This window comes from Eublepharis macularius, chromosome 5 (genome assembly GCF_028583425.1).
Source record: "Eublepharis macularius isolate TG4126 chromosome 5, MPM_Emac_v1.0, whole genome shotgun sequence".
Taxonomy (NCBI): domain Eukaryota; kingdom Metazoa; phylum Chordata; class Lepidosauria; order Squamata; family Eublepharidae; genus Eublepharis; species Eublepharis macularius.
In genome coordinates this window covers 15,884,394-15,902,083 of record NC_072794.1, presented here as the reverse complement: position 1 = coordinate 15,902,083, position 17,690 = coordinate 15,884,394, and the positions used below count along the sequence as shown (strand labels likewise).

The window sequence follows — 17,690 nt, the reverse complement described above, 5'->3', positions numbered from 1 at the left end:
GGAGGTGGGATGCCCATCGCTAGGGAGGGAGGGCTTGCTGAGCTGCCAGGACTAGCATCAGAGGCCTGATGCAGGTGGCCTGAGCTTATTCTGCACTAGCCAGGCTGGTCCATCCTGTTGTTGTTGTTGTTGTTATAACCTTCCCACACAGCCTGCTGCTTATTCAGGCTCACTTGTCTTGTATGTCACTAGCCTTACTTGACATTCCCACACAGTCCCTCTCCTGTTTCCTCTCTTTTCCTTGGGTCTGTGAAAGCCACACGAAATCAGACCCAAGGTCCATCTGCTCCAGTATTCTCTTTCCAACAGTGGACAACTTGATATCTCTGGGGAATCCTACAAGCAGGGTAGGAGAGCAACAGCCCTTGTCTTTTCTCTGTCCTCCTCAGTCCCTGGTATTCAGAGAGAGACTGCCTCAGAACAGAGAGCTTTCCAGAGATTTTTTTTGTTGGGAATGATGAATACTCAGTTGAAAAGAATCATGGAATCTTGTTCTGATATATGATTACAGCAGCGAGACTATTATATGCGCAAAACTGGAAGAGTCCAACATTGCCTGCAATAGAGGAATGGCTAATAAAGGTGTTGGAATTTTCAAAGATGGCAAAACTTACTTCGTTGATTAGAGAGAAGACAATACATTTGTATATTGTCACATGACAATAAACAGACTTTTTGCATGAAATAGACAATAATGATTTGATAATTTGTGGATTTATAGAATAAGGAACTAGAACATTATTAAAAAGAGAGCTTTTAGCTCTAAAATAGAGTAAGAGTAAATTTGAAAATGACACGTATATTTGTCATGGAGAAAATCAGAAGCCTTCTTTTAGTTTATACAGTATTTTCTTTTGTTTGTTTTATCTGTATGTTTTGTTATTTCTTTGTTAGTTGATTTTTTTTTATTGGTCAGTTTTTGTATAACTGTCTTTTTGTCATTTTCTCTCTTTTATTGTATAAAACTCTTAATTAAAAAAAAAAAAGAACAGAGAGGTTTCATTTGATTGATAGACCATGACTTTGTTTAATCCCCTTTTAAAGCCATGTAAATTCCGCTGTCCAAAGGTAGGTGGCGTGATATAGCCTGATATCATCAGTTCTCAGAAGCTAAGCAGGGTCAGCACTCGGATGGGAGACCAGCAAGGGAGACTCTGCAGAGGAAGGCAATGGCAAACCACCTCTGCGCATACTAGCCTAGAACGTCCCTTGCTGGAGTCTCCGTAAGTTGGTTGCAACTTGATGGCGCATATGTACATAAACTTGCAGTCATCATCACTTGTGGCAGTGAATTCCATAAGTTAATTGCGCATGAAATGAAGAAGGGCTTCCTTTTTGATTGTCTTGAACCTACAGCCTATTTGTTTCAGCGTAAGGGTGAAGGTGAAAAATGTTATTCGAGTCGAGTTTATTTTTACGATCCAGGATCAGAATTTTTAAAAAGTTAATTCTGTTCAGTTTTTCTAAGCCACGCATAACCATATAAATCCTTCTCGTGCCGCCCCTTCCCAGTCATCTTTTTTAAAAGATAACTTTATGTCCTAAATTCTTCTACTTTTCCTCGTAGGGAAAGTGTTTCAGCTCCTTAAAAAGGTATTTTGGCACTGCGGACACACCTTTAAAAAAAGAAACTGGGTCCTTACAAGTTCCACCGGCGAATGCCTTGATTTCTCTTCTCCCTCCCTCCTTCGCAGACACACGGCAAAGCTTCTGTTTCACACGCTTCGATGCTGGGAAGTGTTCCGTCCCAAAGGCCTTCAACACTACGAAAGCACGATGCTGTTGCAGCAAGATGCCCGGAGAAGGTTGGGGGGACCCCTGCGAACTGTGCCCACAGGAAGGCAATGGTAGGAGCCTCACTAAGCGTCTTTCACTTAAAGTCTTTACAGCCCTTGTGGCCTTGCTTGTTTGAAAGGCAGACATTCAGTTTTAAATACATCCCTATTCCTTTTTGAAATCATTCAACGGCCATGCAGGAAATATGCAATTCAACTGGCCAGCTTTCTTTTTAGACATGCTCTATCCAAAGTTTTTTAGACATGCTCTATCCAAAGTTATTTTTTCACACTTCCAACTAGTATTCCCCCTTTCCCTTAGAGTTGTGTGTGGCTTTGTTTGCATGTTAACTCTTGTACGGAAATGCTGTGGGGAAACCTGGTCCATTTTACTGAAGTAGAATTCTCCTGCAGTGTCCCTTTCTTGCTTTCTAGCAAAACTGAAAAGATAAAAAGAAGTTTGGGCAATACCTTCACAGTTTCTATTGGACTATCTGATGAAACAAGCCAAGAGAAAGCCTTGTCAGTTTCACCAGATGCGAGTTTTCTTTTGCTGTCCCTTCCCTGTTCTCCGGTGAAACTGACAATGCCCCCACCCCTTTCCTTTTCATTGGGGAGCAGAGAGGGAAATGGTGAAGGAAATGGCAGAGGGTGAGGTAAAAGCCCATGGAAGGGATTGTATCCATCTCCAGTTGCAAGGCAATATGGATCATCATGTAAGGTGTGGGACAATGGGAGTTTATTCTCTCACATTAACTGGAAGGTGTGTGGTGAGTGTCACATAAAACACGTAACCTGGGAACAGTGCTAACTCACATTTACTGAAGTAAGGAAAGATTCCCAAATGAGCATTCAATCATTTGAAAATGCACGCGTGGTTTCCGCTTGTGCCAGAATTCGTTGGCTGGCTGGATTACGGCCTGTAAGGGAGGGAATAGGTGCTCCTCACAAGTAAGTTGTCTGCCTCTGATTTTTGCTCTCTGTGTTACAGAATTCTTGGTGAAACATTCCAGGAGTTCTTGGGTAAGGGAGCGCAGGTGCCAGAGGCCTTAGGCAAGCTTTGGGTAGGGGAGTGCTTCCGACATTCCTCTTTTCTGAACTGCTCTCTGGATTTTGGAATTCCAAATGGCCTGGTCTGCTTCTGCACAGACATTTGGCTCTGCCTTTCTTTCTAAACTAGGGGCTTTCTTTTTTTGAATAGCCAAACGATGTCCTCCTCTAATCGCCCGCTTTCGAGGTTTTCCTTTTTTTTTTGAAATGTTTTTTATTTTTAATAACTAACATAAAAACTACAAAAGACTGCAAAAATATAAAGGGGAGAGAGGGAAAAGAAAAGGGAAGGGGGGACTGGGAAAAGGGGGAGGGCAACACATAAACAACAAACGCTACACTACATGTCTTGTATTCCCTTCGTGCTGTAATTTTTCTTAAAAGTTAACTTTCTAATATGCTATCAGATTGGTAGATTTTATACAATACAAACTATATTCAGGATCAGGCTTTCTTCCCCCCCCCCCCCCCCCGCGTCTCGGTCTCAGTTCTCTCTGCGCGGCTGGAGCAGCTGCGCCCGTTCTCTCCTCCCCCCCCCCCCACTTTCCCCTTCAGATTTTGAACTTTCTTCCTACTGAAACTCCTGATGGTTGAGCAAAAAGTCTGTCAGCTGCGCTTCTGATGTAATCTTGTAAGTTTGATCCTTATATCTAAACCAGACGCCTTCTGGAAACAACCATTTATATTTTACATCACATTTCCTCAAGAAAGCCGCAAGTCCTTTATACTTGAATCTTCTTTTACGAGCCAAAAATGGAACATCCTTCAATATTTTAACCTTGTTGCCCAAATAATCCAAGTCCACATTATACGAATTATATAAAATGGTGTCCCGAGTCTTCTTAGATGAAAAGTCAATAATAATCTCGCGAGGCAGCTGACGCTTCATTACATACTTTGAAGATGTCTGCCGGACTTCCAAAATATCGCTTTTTAACTCTTCTTTAGTTGCCTTTGCGAATGGCGCCAAAAGTCCAGACACCAGATCTTTCAAATTTTCACTTTGCTCCTCTTTTACATTCTGAAGACGCAATACCGTTTGGGCACGGTCCACTTGTAATCCTATTATTTGATTCTCCAAAAGCTTCACTTCCTTACTTGTTGCTTTCATGAGTACTGTGTTCTCGTGTGCAGACTGCTCTGCTCCGGTCGCTGTTTCTTTAATGGTTTTCACTTCGCTTTCCACTGAATCAACCTTTTGCCCCATTTCATTTAGTTTCGCTACAAAGGGCTGCACAGCATCAAAGACTGCTCGCCTCACCATCTCTTCCAAGGTTTCCCCCTTCCCCTGTAACGTCGCCATCACCAATTTACTTATTGCTGGGCTCTGGTTTCTCATCGCCATCTTAGGGGGGGGGCGCCAACTAAGTTCCGAAACTCCGTGAAGGGGAAGAAATCCGCGCCTTCTTAGCTTCAACTCCCACCAATCCTTCGCATACGCTTAGAAGTCAGAAGGGATTCGCTTACTTACAGGTTTTCACCTTAAATCTGCTTATTGCCGTTCTCCATGGCCCGGCAACACGCGAGGTGCTGCGCAAGTCTGCCGGCCTCCATTGGAGCAAACGGGCAATTTACCCCCTGTATTGCTTTCAGGGGGTTCTTCCCGCCACGCTCCGGACCCTGTCTCCCTCACTGGGAGTCCTGGGGGTTAACCCTCACGGGTCAACCATCCCCGGTCAGGCTGCTCAGACGTTTCCTCCCGGACCTGCGGAGAGGAGCGTCCGACATGGCCGGGAAAACGAAACCGAATCCGAGGTTTTCCCCTGCATCGCTCTCATCTTTTTTGAAAGAACGAAGCCCGAGAGCATTTGCACACTGTCTGGATAGGAAGGTGCACATTTTCAAAGCCCAAATTGGCAGCATTTTACTATCTTCAGCCCCTCACAGTCACCATTTTCTCCCATTGCATCAGCAGAGGGCTTTTTGAGGGTTTTCATTTTAAAATGGGTAGTAGCTATAGCACAAAAACAATATAATGACATTATCATTCTTCACCTACAAGCCTCTCAGTTTCCAATAAAGACTTACTTGCTGCTACATAGTTTTTTCCCTAGATGGCCCAGGATAGCCCGATCTTGTCAGCTCTCAGAAGCTAAGCAAGGTCAGCCTTGGTTAGTACTTTGATGGGAGACCACCAAGGAAATCCAGGGTTACTGCGCAGAGGCAGGCAATGGCAAACTGCTTCTGTTTCTCTCTTGTCTTGAAAACCTTATGAGGGCGCCATGAATCGGCTGTGACTTGATAGTACTTGTCACTACCACATAGTTTGGAAGCAAGCTGACTTTTCTTCTGGTCCTTTCTTGAATGTGGACATATGATGCTGGGTCAGAACATTGGTCTGTCCAGCCCGTCACTGCTCGGCAGGGTCTTGGGCAAAGATATATTTTGTTTTCGATTTTGCCACATTCCTAGCCTATTGTTGTGGGCTGCTCTTGCAGATTTTTTAAAACTGTCACCCACTCAGAGTGGTTTTCGTTGGGGTAGCCGAATTTTGCCAAATTATAATGAAGCACCATCTCGCTTCCCTCCCCAGTTGCTTTCCAGGAGCTGTGTCCATACGGTCATGGAGCCATTCCTGGACCAGGAGACACTCGAGAAGGTAAGTGTTTGTCCCACAGAGCAGAAGGACTTTGCAGCCGAAATTTGCAGCACTCAATGAAATTCCTGGAATTTTGGCTACACACTGAAAAATAGCCCTGGGTAAGCCAGATTCTGAATGGAGAAAATTCTGAAAGTTCTTCTGCGGAAGAATTAAGAAAGGGACTGTAGAGCTTCTGGCTGCTTTTCTGCCTCTACCATCTATCTCCGTCTTTTTATTAGTTATTGCATTTCTTTCTGAAAGGGATGAGTTGCTTTTCAACGAGGAAAAAAAGCTTTCAAAGCAATTTACATTTTAAAAGGATGTTTTAGTGGTAATTCCCATTCCTACCTTTTTAGCAGCTGGGCTGGAATTATTTTATCTATTTTATTAATAGTCCAACATTCTCTCCTGTGAGGACCCAAAACAGTTCACATCGTTCTCCTCTCCTCCATTTAATCACCATGACAACCCTGTGATGTGGGTTGGGCTGAAAATGTGTGATTGGCCCAAAGTCACCCAGCAAGCTTCCATGGCAGAGTGAGGCTTTGAACCTGGGTCTCTAACCACTACACAACACTGGCTCTGGATCAGCTGGGTGTTCAGTAGTGGAGGTAACACCCTCCTGGCTCCTCAAAGCCAAGTAATTACTGGCAGCCCCTTCAACAGGCTGTGGGGCATAAGGGGTCAGCATCACTTGGAAACTGCTAAGGCCCATACCCCAGTAGACGCCCCACTGGTACTGGTCTCGGAGGAGACCAGTCCTTTTATTAGGGGATGAGGAGGAATCATAGAGCTTCTATGCCAGGGGTCCCCCCACTTTTTTAAGCCTGCAGGCACCTGTGGAATTCTGACACAGAGTGGCGGGCACAACCACAAAATGGCCGCCACAGGAGGTGGAGCCAACCACAAAATGTCAGGGAATGAGGTAATGCATAACTCTAATAGTAACTCTCCAATATTTTCTAGCATAAGCACTGAGTATCTGAATGCCTTTTAAAATGAACATACATTTTTAAATCTTTTCCTCCATACACACAGCTTCCCTTCAGTTCCCCGCTGGAGATCTTTATGCTATGGTGGCAGCTGTTGCCAAAGCAATATATTTAAATATCTGTAGAGCCAATCGGAAGCACTCCTGGGCAAAAACCCCATCTAGACCTGCTCATTTTCTAAATACACTTGGGTGCCAGGAAAGTTGTTGGTAGATGCCATGACACCCACAGGTACCACCTTGGGGACCCCTGCTCTAGGTACTTTACTCCCACCCCTGGGCTCCTCTGGTCCTGCTCACATTTCTGTGCTGTTGCTGTCTGGTTGCCTATACTCTTTGAGAAAACATGCTCTGAAAGGAAGATGGAAAAGGAGCGGTGAACACCGGTCACTCTCACCCTCTCGCCCTGGGCAACAGAAGGAAGTGGGGAAGTGAGCAGTGGATGAACAATGGGCCCACCAAGAGCATCTTGCTGTAGCCCGCCCTACTTCCACTTGTGCTGGTCAGAGAAGATACCTTTCTTTAGGGAAAGGCTCTGGGCCCTTACTGTCTCCATAGTTCCTCTGTTGGTCTTATTTATAATTTATTTTATAAGTTAATTCCCTTTTCAGCAAGAAAAATTTCTTGAACAGGGAGAATTAGCTGCCAGCATAGATGATTAAAGAATCAGATTAAAAACCAGGTGGCGTCTACAAAAAGATATCAACTGTCTTAAAGCAACGTTGCCATAAAGAAAATGTGTGGGAAAGCAAAACACATAAAAATGTTTGCCATGTCCGTTTGCATGACCTTTTCCATCTCAGACGTGAACGAATGTTCTGAGAATCCTGGCATTTGTGTCAACGGGGCTTGCATCAACACAGACGGGTCATTCCGATGCGAGTGTCCTTTTGGATACAACCTCGATTACACCGGAGTGAATTGCGTTGGTGAGTACTGTGGATTGTCCCGCATTCCTCTATGGTGTCTGTGTACAGTGTGGGGATAGCCAGGTCATCATGATTCTGTACTCTATTTGAATACCTCTTAGCCTGAGAAACAGCAGGGCAGGTTCTCTTTTTAGAGTCTGCTAGCTTAACAAGAAGCTACCACATTTACTAATATGAATCATTAATATTCTCCTGGTTCAAACCTTATCTCAATAACGTAACAGCATAGAATAGTATAGACCTCATAGCTCCACCCATTTTGAACCTTGTTTTCAGCAACTGATCAGTTTGAAGCAATTTATCAACCAATGAAATCAATTAAACTTGCATTTTTACAAACCAGGAGTGCAGTCCTTAAATAGGTTTGCATATTAATGACACGTTTTGAGATATTGAAGGAAGTTTATGGAAAAACACCCCTGTGTTTGTCTGACTTGAAGCCGCCCACATTTTTGCAAGCATCCCTGTTGAAAGCTCAAAATGTTTGACGAACATCTAATTAGATGCAAATGCTAACCATCTTGCTTTCTGTTTCCTCAACCCAAACTAGACACAGACGAGTGCTCCATCGGGAACCCGTGCGGGAACGGAACATGCACCAACGTGGTGGGGGGCTTTGAGTGTGCATGCGATGAGGGATTTGAGCCAGGGCCCATGATGACATGTGAAGGTAAGGGGGTCAGCACTGCCTATGGACCTGCTGTCAGTTGAGGCTAGGAGAGGGCATGGTTTCTTGTCCATTCAGTACTCCTTTCCTACACAGACTCAGTTGCCCCCAAGCGTACCCCAAGATGACTCGGAGATCATGGAGCACACAGCTCTATCTTGAGAACCAATTTTAAAAAGTAGCACAAATTTGACACCCAGATGTCTTGTTCAGCTTTGATTGTGAGCCACTAATACTCAGTGTCTTTAAGATTCTGTGTCACTTTCATACATTCTCAACTTCCATTTGCCAGTCTATGACTAAGATCTCTCCGTTTCATCACACTTGAGAACTTATTCATGTCAGAATGGTCTCTCACCTTTCTCCCTCTCTCCCCACCCAGATATCAACGAGTGTGCCCTGAACCCATTGCTCTGTGCTTTCCGGTGCATCAACACCCTTGGCTTCTATGACTGCACCTGCCCATCCGGATACACCCTGCGAGACGACCGGAGAATGTGCAAAGGTAAGAAGAACTCTTCGCCGGAACCAACACCGGATAGAGATGCCAAAAGGCTTTAAATAGGTGAAAGTGTCCAACCACGATAAGAACGTGGGTGGTCCAAGGAGACTCTTGGACTCTTCTATGAACAGAGCCACGTGATATACCCCAACTAATATAAGAGCCTCGAGGTCAGACAGTACTTCCCAACCATTGTAAAAAATTGTGGCTCATGCTCATCCACTCATCTCGTCCATGACAAGGGCTGATTCTGCACAAGTTGGATAATGCACTTTCAATGCACTTTATCAATCGTTTGAGGTGGATTTTTTGTTCTGCACATGAAAAAATCTGTTCCAAATGATCTATAAAGAGGATTGGAAGTGCATTATCCAACATGTGCGGAATCAGCCAAGATCTGCTTGAAGACTTCATAGCCTTTCCTCTTTGTTTTCATTTTGAGCCCACCTTTTGCTACTCAGGAGCCAATCTCATGCAATATTTTAAAAGACCAAGAACAACCAAAGCATCCCAAGACCCCACTGCCCAGGCGGATTTTATGTTTAGGATAACAAGATGTTTTTAGGAGGCCATTAAGACCCAGTCGCTGACTTCTCACGTCTGCGGTTTCTCTTCTCCTGCAGATCTGGACGAATGCGTCGAGGGAATGCACGACTGTGAATCGCATGGGATGATGTGCAAGAATCTTATTGGCACTTTTGCTTGTATCTGCCCACCTGGGATGCAACGCAGGCCTGATGGCGAAGGCTGCACAGGTGAGCTTCTTTTTTAAAAAATCAATCACGTTTGTAGTCCTTGTAGTGGGAAAAACCTGTTGGAAATCTTTGAATCCAGAGCAGGATATCCTCTTCAGGGCTCATTCTTCAGTGCTCTGCAGAAATTCCTTATCCCGCTCCTGCAGTTGACAGATGTATAATCTGTTGTGCTATATTACAATGTTATTATGCTATATTATAATTTTGCATTAGTTATTTTAAAATATGCAAATTCAGCTTCCCGATTTAGTCTTCTCTTATTCAGACAGCAACTGAAAAAAGTCTCTGAGGGTTATGCTCTTGGCTCGAGTGCACTTGCAAAGGGTGTGACTTCTAGATGCCTGATGAGAAGAGATTTGGTGGCGGGAGAGGGTGGAACATCAGCTAATAGATACCAGCTCATGTTAAAAAGAATAACTTAAATTTGGGACATTGTTATTGAACACAATGACCTTGACAAATTACCTGCAAAATGGTGATGGTGGAGAGTGCCCTCAAATCATCGCTGAATTATGGCGACCCCTCCTGGGGTTTTCATGGCAAGAGACTAACAGAAGTGGTTTGTCATTGCCTGGCTCTGCTACCCTTGTCTTCGTTGGAGGTCTCCCATCCAATTACTAACCAAGGCCGTCCCTGCTTAGCTTCTGAGATCTGAGGAGATCAGGCTTGCCTGGGCTATCCAGGTCAGGGATCTGCAAAATAAGGAATCTTTAACAAAAAATGAAATATGAGATTTAAATTGAGAATAACTTCTGGCGGTTTCAATTTCTGACCCAAGTTTGTGTCAACTGAACAAGGGCCGTTTCCACACGTCTTACCAGCTTGTGGAACATCACACGAAAGACCCGGAAGACAGCATCTTCTTGCTTGAAATTGCACCAGGAAGATGTGATTTCATGCAAAACTCTTGGATAACAGCATCTTCCTGGCACGATTTCGCACGAGAAGACACTGTCTTCTGGGTCTTTCGTTTGATGTTCCACAGGCAGGTAAGACGTGTGGAAACGGCCAAGGTCTGCTTGTGATGCTGCAGAACACATCGTAGCATTTCCCAAATATGTCACTGCCTCAAAGGGTCCAAAGAACGTTGCATACTTAACCCCTCCAATCCATACAACAACCCTCCAAGGCAGGGTAATATCGTCGTCCCTCCTATCACAGAGGAGAGGTTGAGTCGCTCTCAGTATATAAAAACTGAAATTTTAGATTCAAATTGTGAATGCTTCCAAATGTTTCATTGTGTATCCAAAGTTTGCTTCAGCCTAAGGCCATCGGATACTTTAATGGCAGAGATGAGACCTGAACCCAGAACTTTCTGATTATTTGCTTGGCATCTGAACCACCAGGCTGTGTCAATATTAGGGGCAAGCATCACAGCCTGTATTTCCTTCTCTGTCGCCCTCAGATGAGAACGAATGCCGTACCAAACCAGGCATCTGCCCCAACGGACGCTGCGTGAACACCGTGGGCAGCTATCGCTGTGATTGCAATGAAGGCTTCCAAACCAGCCCCTCTGGCACTGAGTGTCTTGGTAAACAGCTTGTCCACAGCTTTTTTTCCCCTTGTGCTTTGAGATATCTCAAAGTTTTGTATTTGTATGATGGTTGCTGATCACATGATAGCCAGTTTGGGTTGCCGGATCTCAAGATTTTTACCCTCTTTCTTGGGGTCTTCAGGATAAATCTCAGGATGAGGGGCCAGAATCAAGGGAAAAGCTACTTTCTGATTGGCTAATTCCTGCATATTCATCAGGCCCTTCCCATAAACCACTACCATGTGACAGTAAGCCCTTACCCCTACCCATCCAGGCTCCTCCCCCAAGTTCCAAGCCCTTCCCACTTAAGGTCTGAGAGCTGAACACTCTGTCTTTAGGGGAAGGATTCGAGGTGAGTGGCCAGAATCCAGGGGGAGGGAGACAAAAGAGCCCCACATTGCTTGAGAGGAAACCAGTAGGAACCCATGAAAGAGCTTTGTCAGCTACTATTCCTAAGCTATAAAGCCACACCCACCCCAAATGTGCACCATCTTTGGACCTTCTGGCATAATGTACAAACACATACATTGCAAAGTACCTTTGAAGTTAATTTATCTTGTCACTCTGAGGTTAGCATGCTGTTATGTCATTTCACTTAAAATATCTGCGCAATTGACAAGTTGATACTTGTCATTGTTTTGCTGGATGTTTAATAATAATGTTTTATTGTGATCATTGTTAACTGCCTTGGGTATTTTTAAAGCAAAAAAAAAGCATGATGCTAAAATAAAGTAAGTTGGCTGGTCTGGCGGCAAGAATACGTCCCCATTTGGAATTAGCTGTTCAGAGGTTGAAGCAAAAATTATGGCAGTTCTTAAATAGATTCTTCTGAGGACAAATTCGATTTCCCACATTCAACTTCCTGTTTTCCTAATCCAGAGGAGTTAACCGTGATAGTCTGTAGCAGCAAAACAGTAAAGAGTCCGGTAGCACCTTTAGGACTAACCAACTTTGTTGTAGCATAAGCTTTTGAGAGCCACAGCTCTCTTCGTCAGATGCATCATGCATCTGACAAAGAGAACTGTGGTGGCTCTCGAAAGCTTATGCTACAACAAAGTTGGTTAGTCCTAAAGGTGCTACCGGACTCTTTACTGTTGTCCTAATTTTACTGTTTTGCAAAATTCACAATGACCGACGCTGGACTTGGAAAGTGAATTAGAAAAGGGATTAAACTTAGCACTGTTTTACATCATTGTGACTTTTATATCAAGTCTTAAAATTAAAATTAAATGCTTGCTTTAAAAAAAATATTGGGGGGCATTTGGAATTTTTACATTTGTGATTTCGGGAAAAAATTCTGGGTTTCATGGGTGTGCCACATGTTCAGAAATGTAGCCTGGTTCTGGTTAAGCACGACAGCCCTTTTTTCTTCCTGGGGCTTAATCCTGCACCAGGGCTTAGCACCAGCAGCTCGCTGATCTCTCCCTCTCCCCACTCCCCATCCCAGACACTCGCCAAGGATTCTGCTTCACTGAAGTGCTCCAAACCATGTGCCAGATGTCTTCCACAAACCGCCACCAGGTCACCAAATCAGAATGCTGTTGCAATGGAGGCCGCGGCTGGGGGCCCCAGTGCGAACTCTGCCCCTTTCCAGGCACTGCCCTCTACAAGAAGATGTGCCCCCATGGACCAGGCTACACAACTGATGGGAGAGGTGAGTGTGACTTTGTGGAGGTGAAGGATACTTGATGAGATTTCAGTTCACGCTATGGGGGTAGAGTGCAGATCCTTATTAACATGACATAGGAAGGCACCCTCTGCCACTGGTCCATCTGGCCTAGTATTATCTACTCTGATTGGAAAGCAGCTTTCCAGGGTCTCAGGTAGAGAAAACTGTTCCCAGCACCCAAGATCCTATTAACAGGAGATGTCAGAGATTGTACCTGTGACCTTCTGCATGCAAAGTATGTCCTCCGCTGTCGAACTGTCCTACTGCCCAATATTTTAGCAGTTCCTACTGAAGTCCTTTAACCAGAGCATTTTTCATAGAGTACAGCTAAGCAATAGCTCCACCTGCTGGATAAAAATATACCTCCATGCACTTCAACATGCTCCGCTGCTGTTTAGTTAACTTCTGGGATCTCTATGTGAAACAACTGAAAAAGGAGAAGTGGTGATTCTTTCCAGTTAAATTTTAACTCCTAATTGAAATTTTAAAGACCAGTTGTAATGATTTCAAGTAAATGGGTGCATGTGTCTTCAAATGCTTGGTTTGAGCTAGGTGAAGAGTGGGGGTGAGAGAGGGATGAGTGAGTGATATGATTGGTTGATGACTGAGAGAGTGGGCGGAGTGAATGCAGTTTGAGACTGACAGGGCAGAGAGAAAGTTTTCAGTCAGAAGAAAGCAGGCTAACTGTGTGCTGCCTGAGGATACTGAAGTATTTATGAGAGAAATATAACCTGTGTGGAACCTGAACTGAGCATGTTTGTGAAAGGACACTCAGTCAGGGAAAGAGAGGCAGCTGTGTGAATGAGACTAAAGGAAGTAACTTTAAGAACTAAGAACTACTTTTATGAAACCAATATGCTTCTTGAAAAATAAACGTTTTGTTTTGTTATATCCCAGTGTAGCTGTCATTGCTATATCCCATTCATATCCTCAGGGCCACATAGAACTACGAAGGAGCCTGATGCTTAAACACGTTACCAAAGGGGAAATTTGAATAAAATATTTTGGAATAATATATTCCTGGTGGCAGCAAACTACCCAGAGGGTGTAAAGGGAAGATTAAAAGAACAATCTACCCCAAAGAAAGTACAGGTCATAACACCAGTGTTACAACCACCACCCCTTCTCCTAGGTTTTTAACACCGCCTCTCCAAGATCTCAGGTAGAGGAATATCTTTCCAGCTGGCCCTCTTTTTAACTGAGGATTCGGCCCTCTGCATGAAAAGCAGGTGCTTGACCCATGAGTTGTGGCTCCCCGCTCAACTAACTCCAAAGATTTCCTGAAAATAATCTTAGGAGCTGCCATTCTGGGACTGTATTGACAGAGGAACTCTCCTCTCTTCTCTTCCCTGATGCAAATGCAGACATCGATGAATGCAAGGTGCTTCCCAACCTTTGCAAACACGGCCAGTGTATCAACAGCATGGGTTCCTTCCGCTGCCACTGCAGACTGGGCTACGCCACAGACCTCACCGGCACTGCTTGCCAGGGTAAGTGGGCCAACTCAAGTTAATGGGTCTGGCAACTGGCAGCCACTTTGGTTTCCTTCTGATTATGCCTACTCCAACAATCTGATCACATTTCTTTATAATCATTCACTGGCCCCAAAACCATTCATACGTTTCCTATATGCCTGAACTTTGCCCATGTGACTTGAATGGAAGCTGAAGAAGGGCAATGCCTAAGGACTGCTGTCCTTTGGTGCCTGTTTTGACCAGCTCAAGAGGGTGGTAAAGCTGGGCATTTACTGGAAATACCAAGGTAAGCAAGACCAATATCAGGAAAAGGCCGTTCAACAGCATAACACAGTGGTCTGGTGGTTATAGTGTTGTACTAGGATCTGGGAAACCCAAGTTTGAATCCCCACTCTACCATGGAAGCTTTCTGGGTGACCATGGGCCATTCACACTTTCTCAGCCTATCCTACCTCACAGGGTTGTTGTGAGGATAAAATGAAGGGGAAGAGAACCAGGTAAGCCACTTTGGGTCTCCACTGGGGAGAAAGGCTGGGTGTGAATGAAGTAAATACAATTTAGCATGGGGTGTCCATGAGAGAATTCATAGCTTGTAAACACTTTTTCCACTGAGAGTGCCTTGTCTGAGAGCCTCCAAAATCACGGAGCCTGCACTGTTTTAACTGGGAGGATTATTTTCATATTGCATTTAATAAACGCTGGATTTCTGCACAAGCATTCCTGCTCCTTCATATTTACAACCATATTTTTGAACTGGAAACCCCTGATGGGGTTCCTTGAAAGCTTATTAAGATCAGTAATCTGTCTACACATTTTTATCCCACTAGAGTGCATATGATTCTCCTCTCCTCTGGTTTGTCCTCACAACAGCTCTGTTAGTTAGGCTGAGAGTCACTCACTCCCAGTAAGCCAGTGAACTTCTTGCCTGAATGTGTAAATACAAAAGAACCCACTTTTCTTGACTATGTCCCCAGGTCTAGTCAACAGCCATGGTTTGGGAATTCCATTGTCAGAACTCAGTTCCCAGGCATGAGAGCCAGATTCGGATCAGGACTTCGGAGCACAGAGAGAAGGGACTTAAGTCTTTCCCTACACTTTTTCCTGGCCTGAAATGACCCTGGGGAGATGCTAATTACCTCCCCTTGGGAAACATACCATTTCACACATCAGCACTGTCAATGGGGATTTGAATCCATGTCTTCTGAATCCTAGCCTGATACAAAATAGTAAAGAGTCTAGTAGCACCTTTAAGACTAACCAACTTTACTGTAGCATAAGCTTTCGAGAACCACAGTTCTCTTCATCAGATCTGGTGAAGAGAACTATGGATCTCGAAAGCTTATGCTTAAAGGTGCTATGGGTCTCTTTACTATTTTGCTACTACAGACTAACACGGCGAACTCCTCTGGATCTATAGCCTGATGCAGTAACAGTAAAGGGCTACCCCTGAAGGACTATGACCCCATATGGCTACCTAAGAGTCCCATGTGTCAATTAGCCCAAGAAGACATTTTACACAGTGGGGTTGGTGCCGGTACTCGGGAACCCTAGCACATGTCTGGGAGGGTTTTGAACACGGTGAGATATGTTATGGCTTTCCTTCCTGTCTCACCCGGATTCTCTTGCCCTTAGACCTTGATGAGTGCAATCAGTCCCCCAAGCCATGTAATTTCATCTGCAAGAACACCGAAGGTAGTTTCCAGTGCTCCTGTCCAAGAGGGTACATCCTGCAGGAGGATGGAAAGACTTGCAAAGGTAAGCCGGAGAGGGTCCCTGTAGCTAAACCAGTGCAGGAAAAGGTCTTGCTGTAGGTATCTAAAACAGCATGTGATACATTATGCCAGAAGTGTAAGAATGAGATAGGAACATATTGCCACCTGTGGTGGAAGTATTCCACCAGAAAGACTTAGAACTTCCACTGCAAGTACCTACAGGTTATTGTGACCAGCCCTGAGCCCGCTTGCAGGCAAAAATCTAATAAATTAAATTAAATTAAAGATGCAAAATGCAAACTACAAAATACCCGTATTTATTTAGATGCTTGTCTCCCAGCCAAGGTGAGTTTTGTGACCAAGAGATCTTCACCAGCTCAGATTGCCATGGGGTGGAATGGGATGATAGTGGGGAGATGGGACCCCACAAAGAGGGGCTCAGGGAATGATATAGATTCTGGGTCCACAGCTGAACTTGGAAGAACCTAGGGTATTTGCCAATTTTTTTTTCTTTGTAAAATAGTTTGGTTTACCAAGCTTCAATTCTGAACGGAGCACAGAAGGGTTTGACCGCTACCAATGGACGTGTTTAGTAGCTATTTATAAATGTTATTTATTTTCAGAGAAAGTATTGTTATATTTTTTAAATTTTTCTTCTATACTTTAAAAACTAAAATAAATAAAAAGACTCGTTTAAGAGTTTACTGAGAATGAGTATCCTACACGCTTGTAGCAAGAAAGATTATTTGTACCAAATTGGGGGAAACGCCTACGACAGAAAATGAGAACGAGGTGTACAGAGCTTGGGAGCTACTTAAAATAAATTAAAACTAATTATTATTCTTTTGCATATCAAGGGATGTAGGAATCTCTTGAACATGCAGGGATGCCGATATCTGCGGGTGGGCAACTTTTGCTCATTGTCTAACAGACATTTGACCATCAAATTTACTTTTAGGAGTGATATATCGTTATGGGTTAGGGCCACGTGGTTGGAGAGAGCTTGCAGATCAGAAGACAGAAGAAAACTTGGCTGTTAGCAGCCTCCATAACCAACAGAAAACAATGTGGGCAAATGGTCACAAGGGAAGCAGATGGGAGGGCAGTGCATACCCTCAGGAGGCCGCGTAGATCCATCGGGTGGGCCTTACGGCTCCACAGTATGCAGCGTGGTTCTTGAATCCTGAATTGTTTGGGAGAAAGAGGAGAGGAACAAATAAATATATTAAATAAATACATGATACATTTAAATAAGAAAATATTGTTAATATCCTAATTGCAGCAGTTTCTTTTTTATCCCTTCTCACAAAATAGAGTGGAAAAATTGGCCAGACAAACAGCTTCTGGTCTGGTCAATTTCACTATGAGATTGGTTAACTCACTCTTGTTTTCTCCGGGATCCAGACCTGGACGAGTGCTCCACCAAACAACACAACTGCCAGTTCCTGTGTGTTAATGTCATTGGGGGCTTTAACTGCAAGTGTCCCCCTGGATTCACCCAGCATCATTCTTCCTGTATCGGTGAGTTACCCTTCCTCCCACCCAAAACAGAAGGCTTAACATTTCCTGAGGGACCAGATGAAAGAATGCTGGGGAGAGAACGAAGGAGAGTGGCCGTCTCCGCACTGCTTACCTTCCCTCGGAACGACACGAAACATTGCGTCACGCAAATTTTGCGTGAGAAAACGTGATCTTCCGCGGGTTTTGTGCGATGTTTCGGGTCATTCCGAGGGAAGGTAAGCAGCGTGGAGACGGCCAGTGTGTGTCTGGAAGGAGATTTTTTAAAAATAGCTTGCATTTCACTCTATTATTACCATTATTGTTGTCAGTATACCAAATTCAACATACAGCACTTTTCATTTTAAAAAAAGTAGACAATGTCTTCCTCCCCAGAAGATCTAAAATAAGAAAGGTCTAGTAAGTGTGGTCGCTCCAGTTTCAGAATTAATTTTAGAAATAGTCGTAGTGCAAGTGGAACTAAGGTAAACTACATGCAGCGTGGAATTCTGAAAGTATAGGGACAGGGAAAGCTGTCTTTAATAAAACCAGC

At 44.1% G+C, this 17,690-nt stretch overlaps 1 protein-coding gene across 1 annotated transcript in view; it reads left to right on the top strand.

Annotated features, from left to right (window-relative positions):
* FBN3 (fibrillin 3) overlaps window positions 1-17,690 on the top strand; it is a 163,573-nt gene that overhangs the window by 140,237 nt on the left and 5,646 nt on the right. The window contains exons 49-59 of the mRNA XM_054979993.1: window positions 1,695-1,847; window positions 5,359-5,424; window positions 7,201-7,326; window positions 7,877-7,996; window positions 8,376-8,498; window positions 9,119-9,250; window positions 10,656-10,781; window positions 12,232-12,438; window positions 13,818-13,943; window positions 15,561-15,683; window positions 17,045-17,161. Of these exons, the coding sequence (XP_054835968.1) occupies window positions 1,695-1,847; window positions 5,359-5,424; window positions 7,201-7,326; window positions 7,877-7,996; window positions 8,376-8,498; window positions 9,119-9,250; window positions 10,656-10,781; window positions 12,232-12,438; window positions 13,818-13,943; window positions 15,561-15,683; window positions 17,045-17,161 (1,419 nt within the window). The remainder of the gene's footprint in view (window positions 1-1,694; window positions 1,848-5,358; window positions 5,425-7,200; window positions 7,327-7,876; window positions 7,997-8,375; window positions 8,499-9,118; window positions 9,251-10,655; window positions 10,782-12,231; window positions 12,439-13,817; window positions 13,944-15,560; window positions 15,684-17,044; window positions 17,162-17,690) is intronic.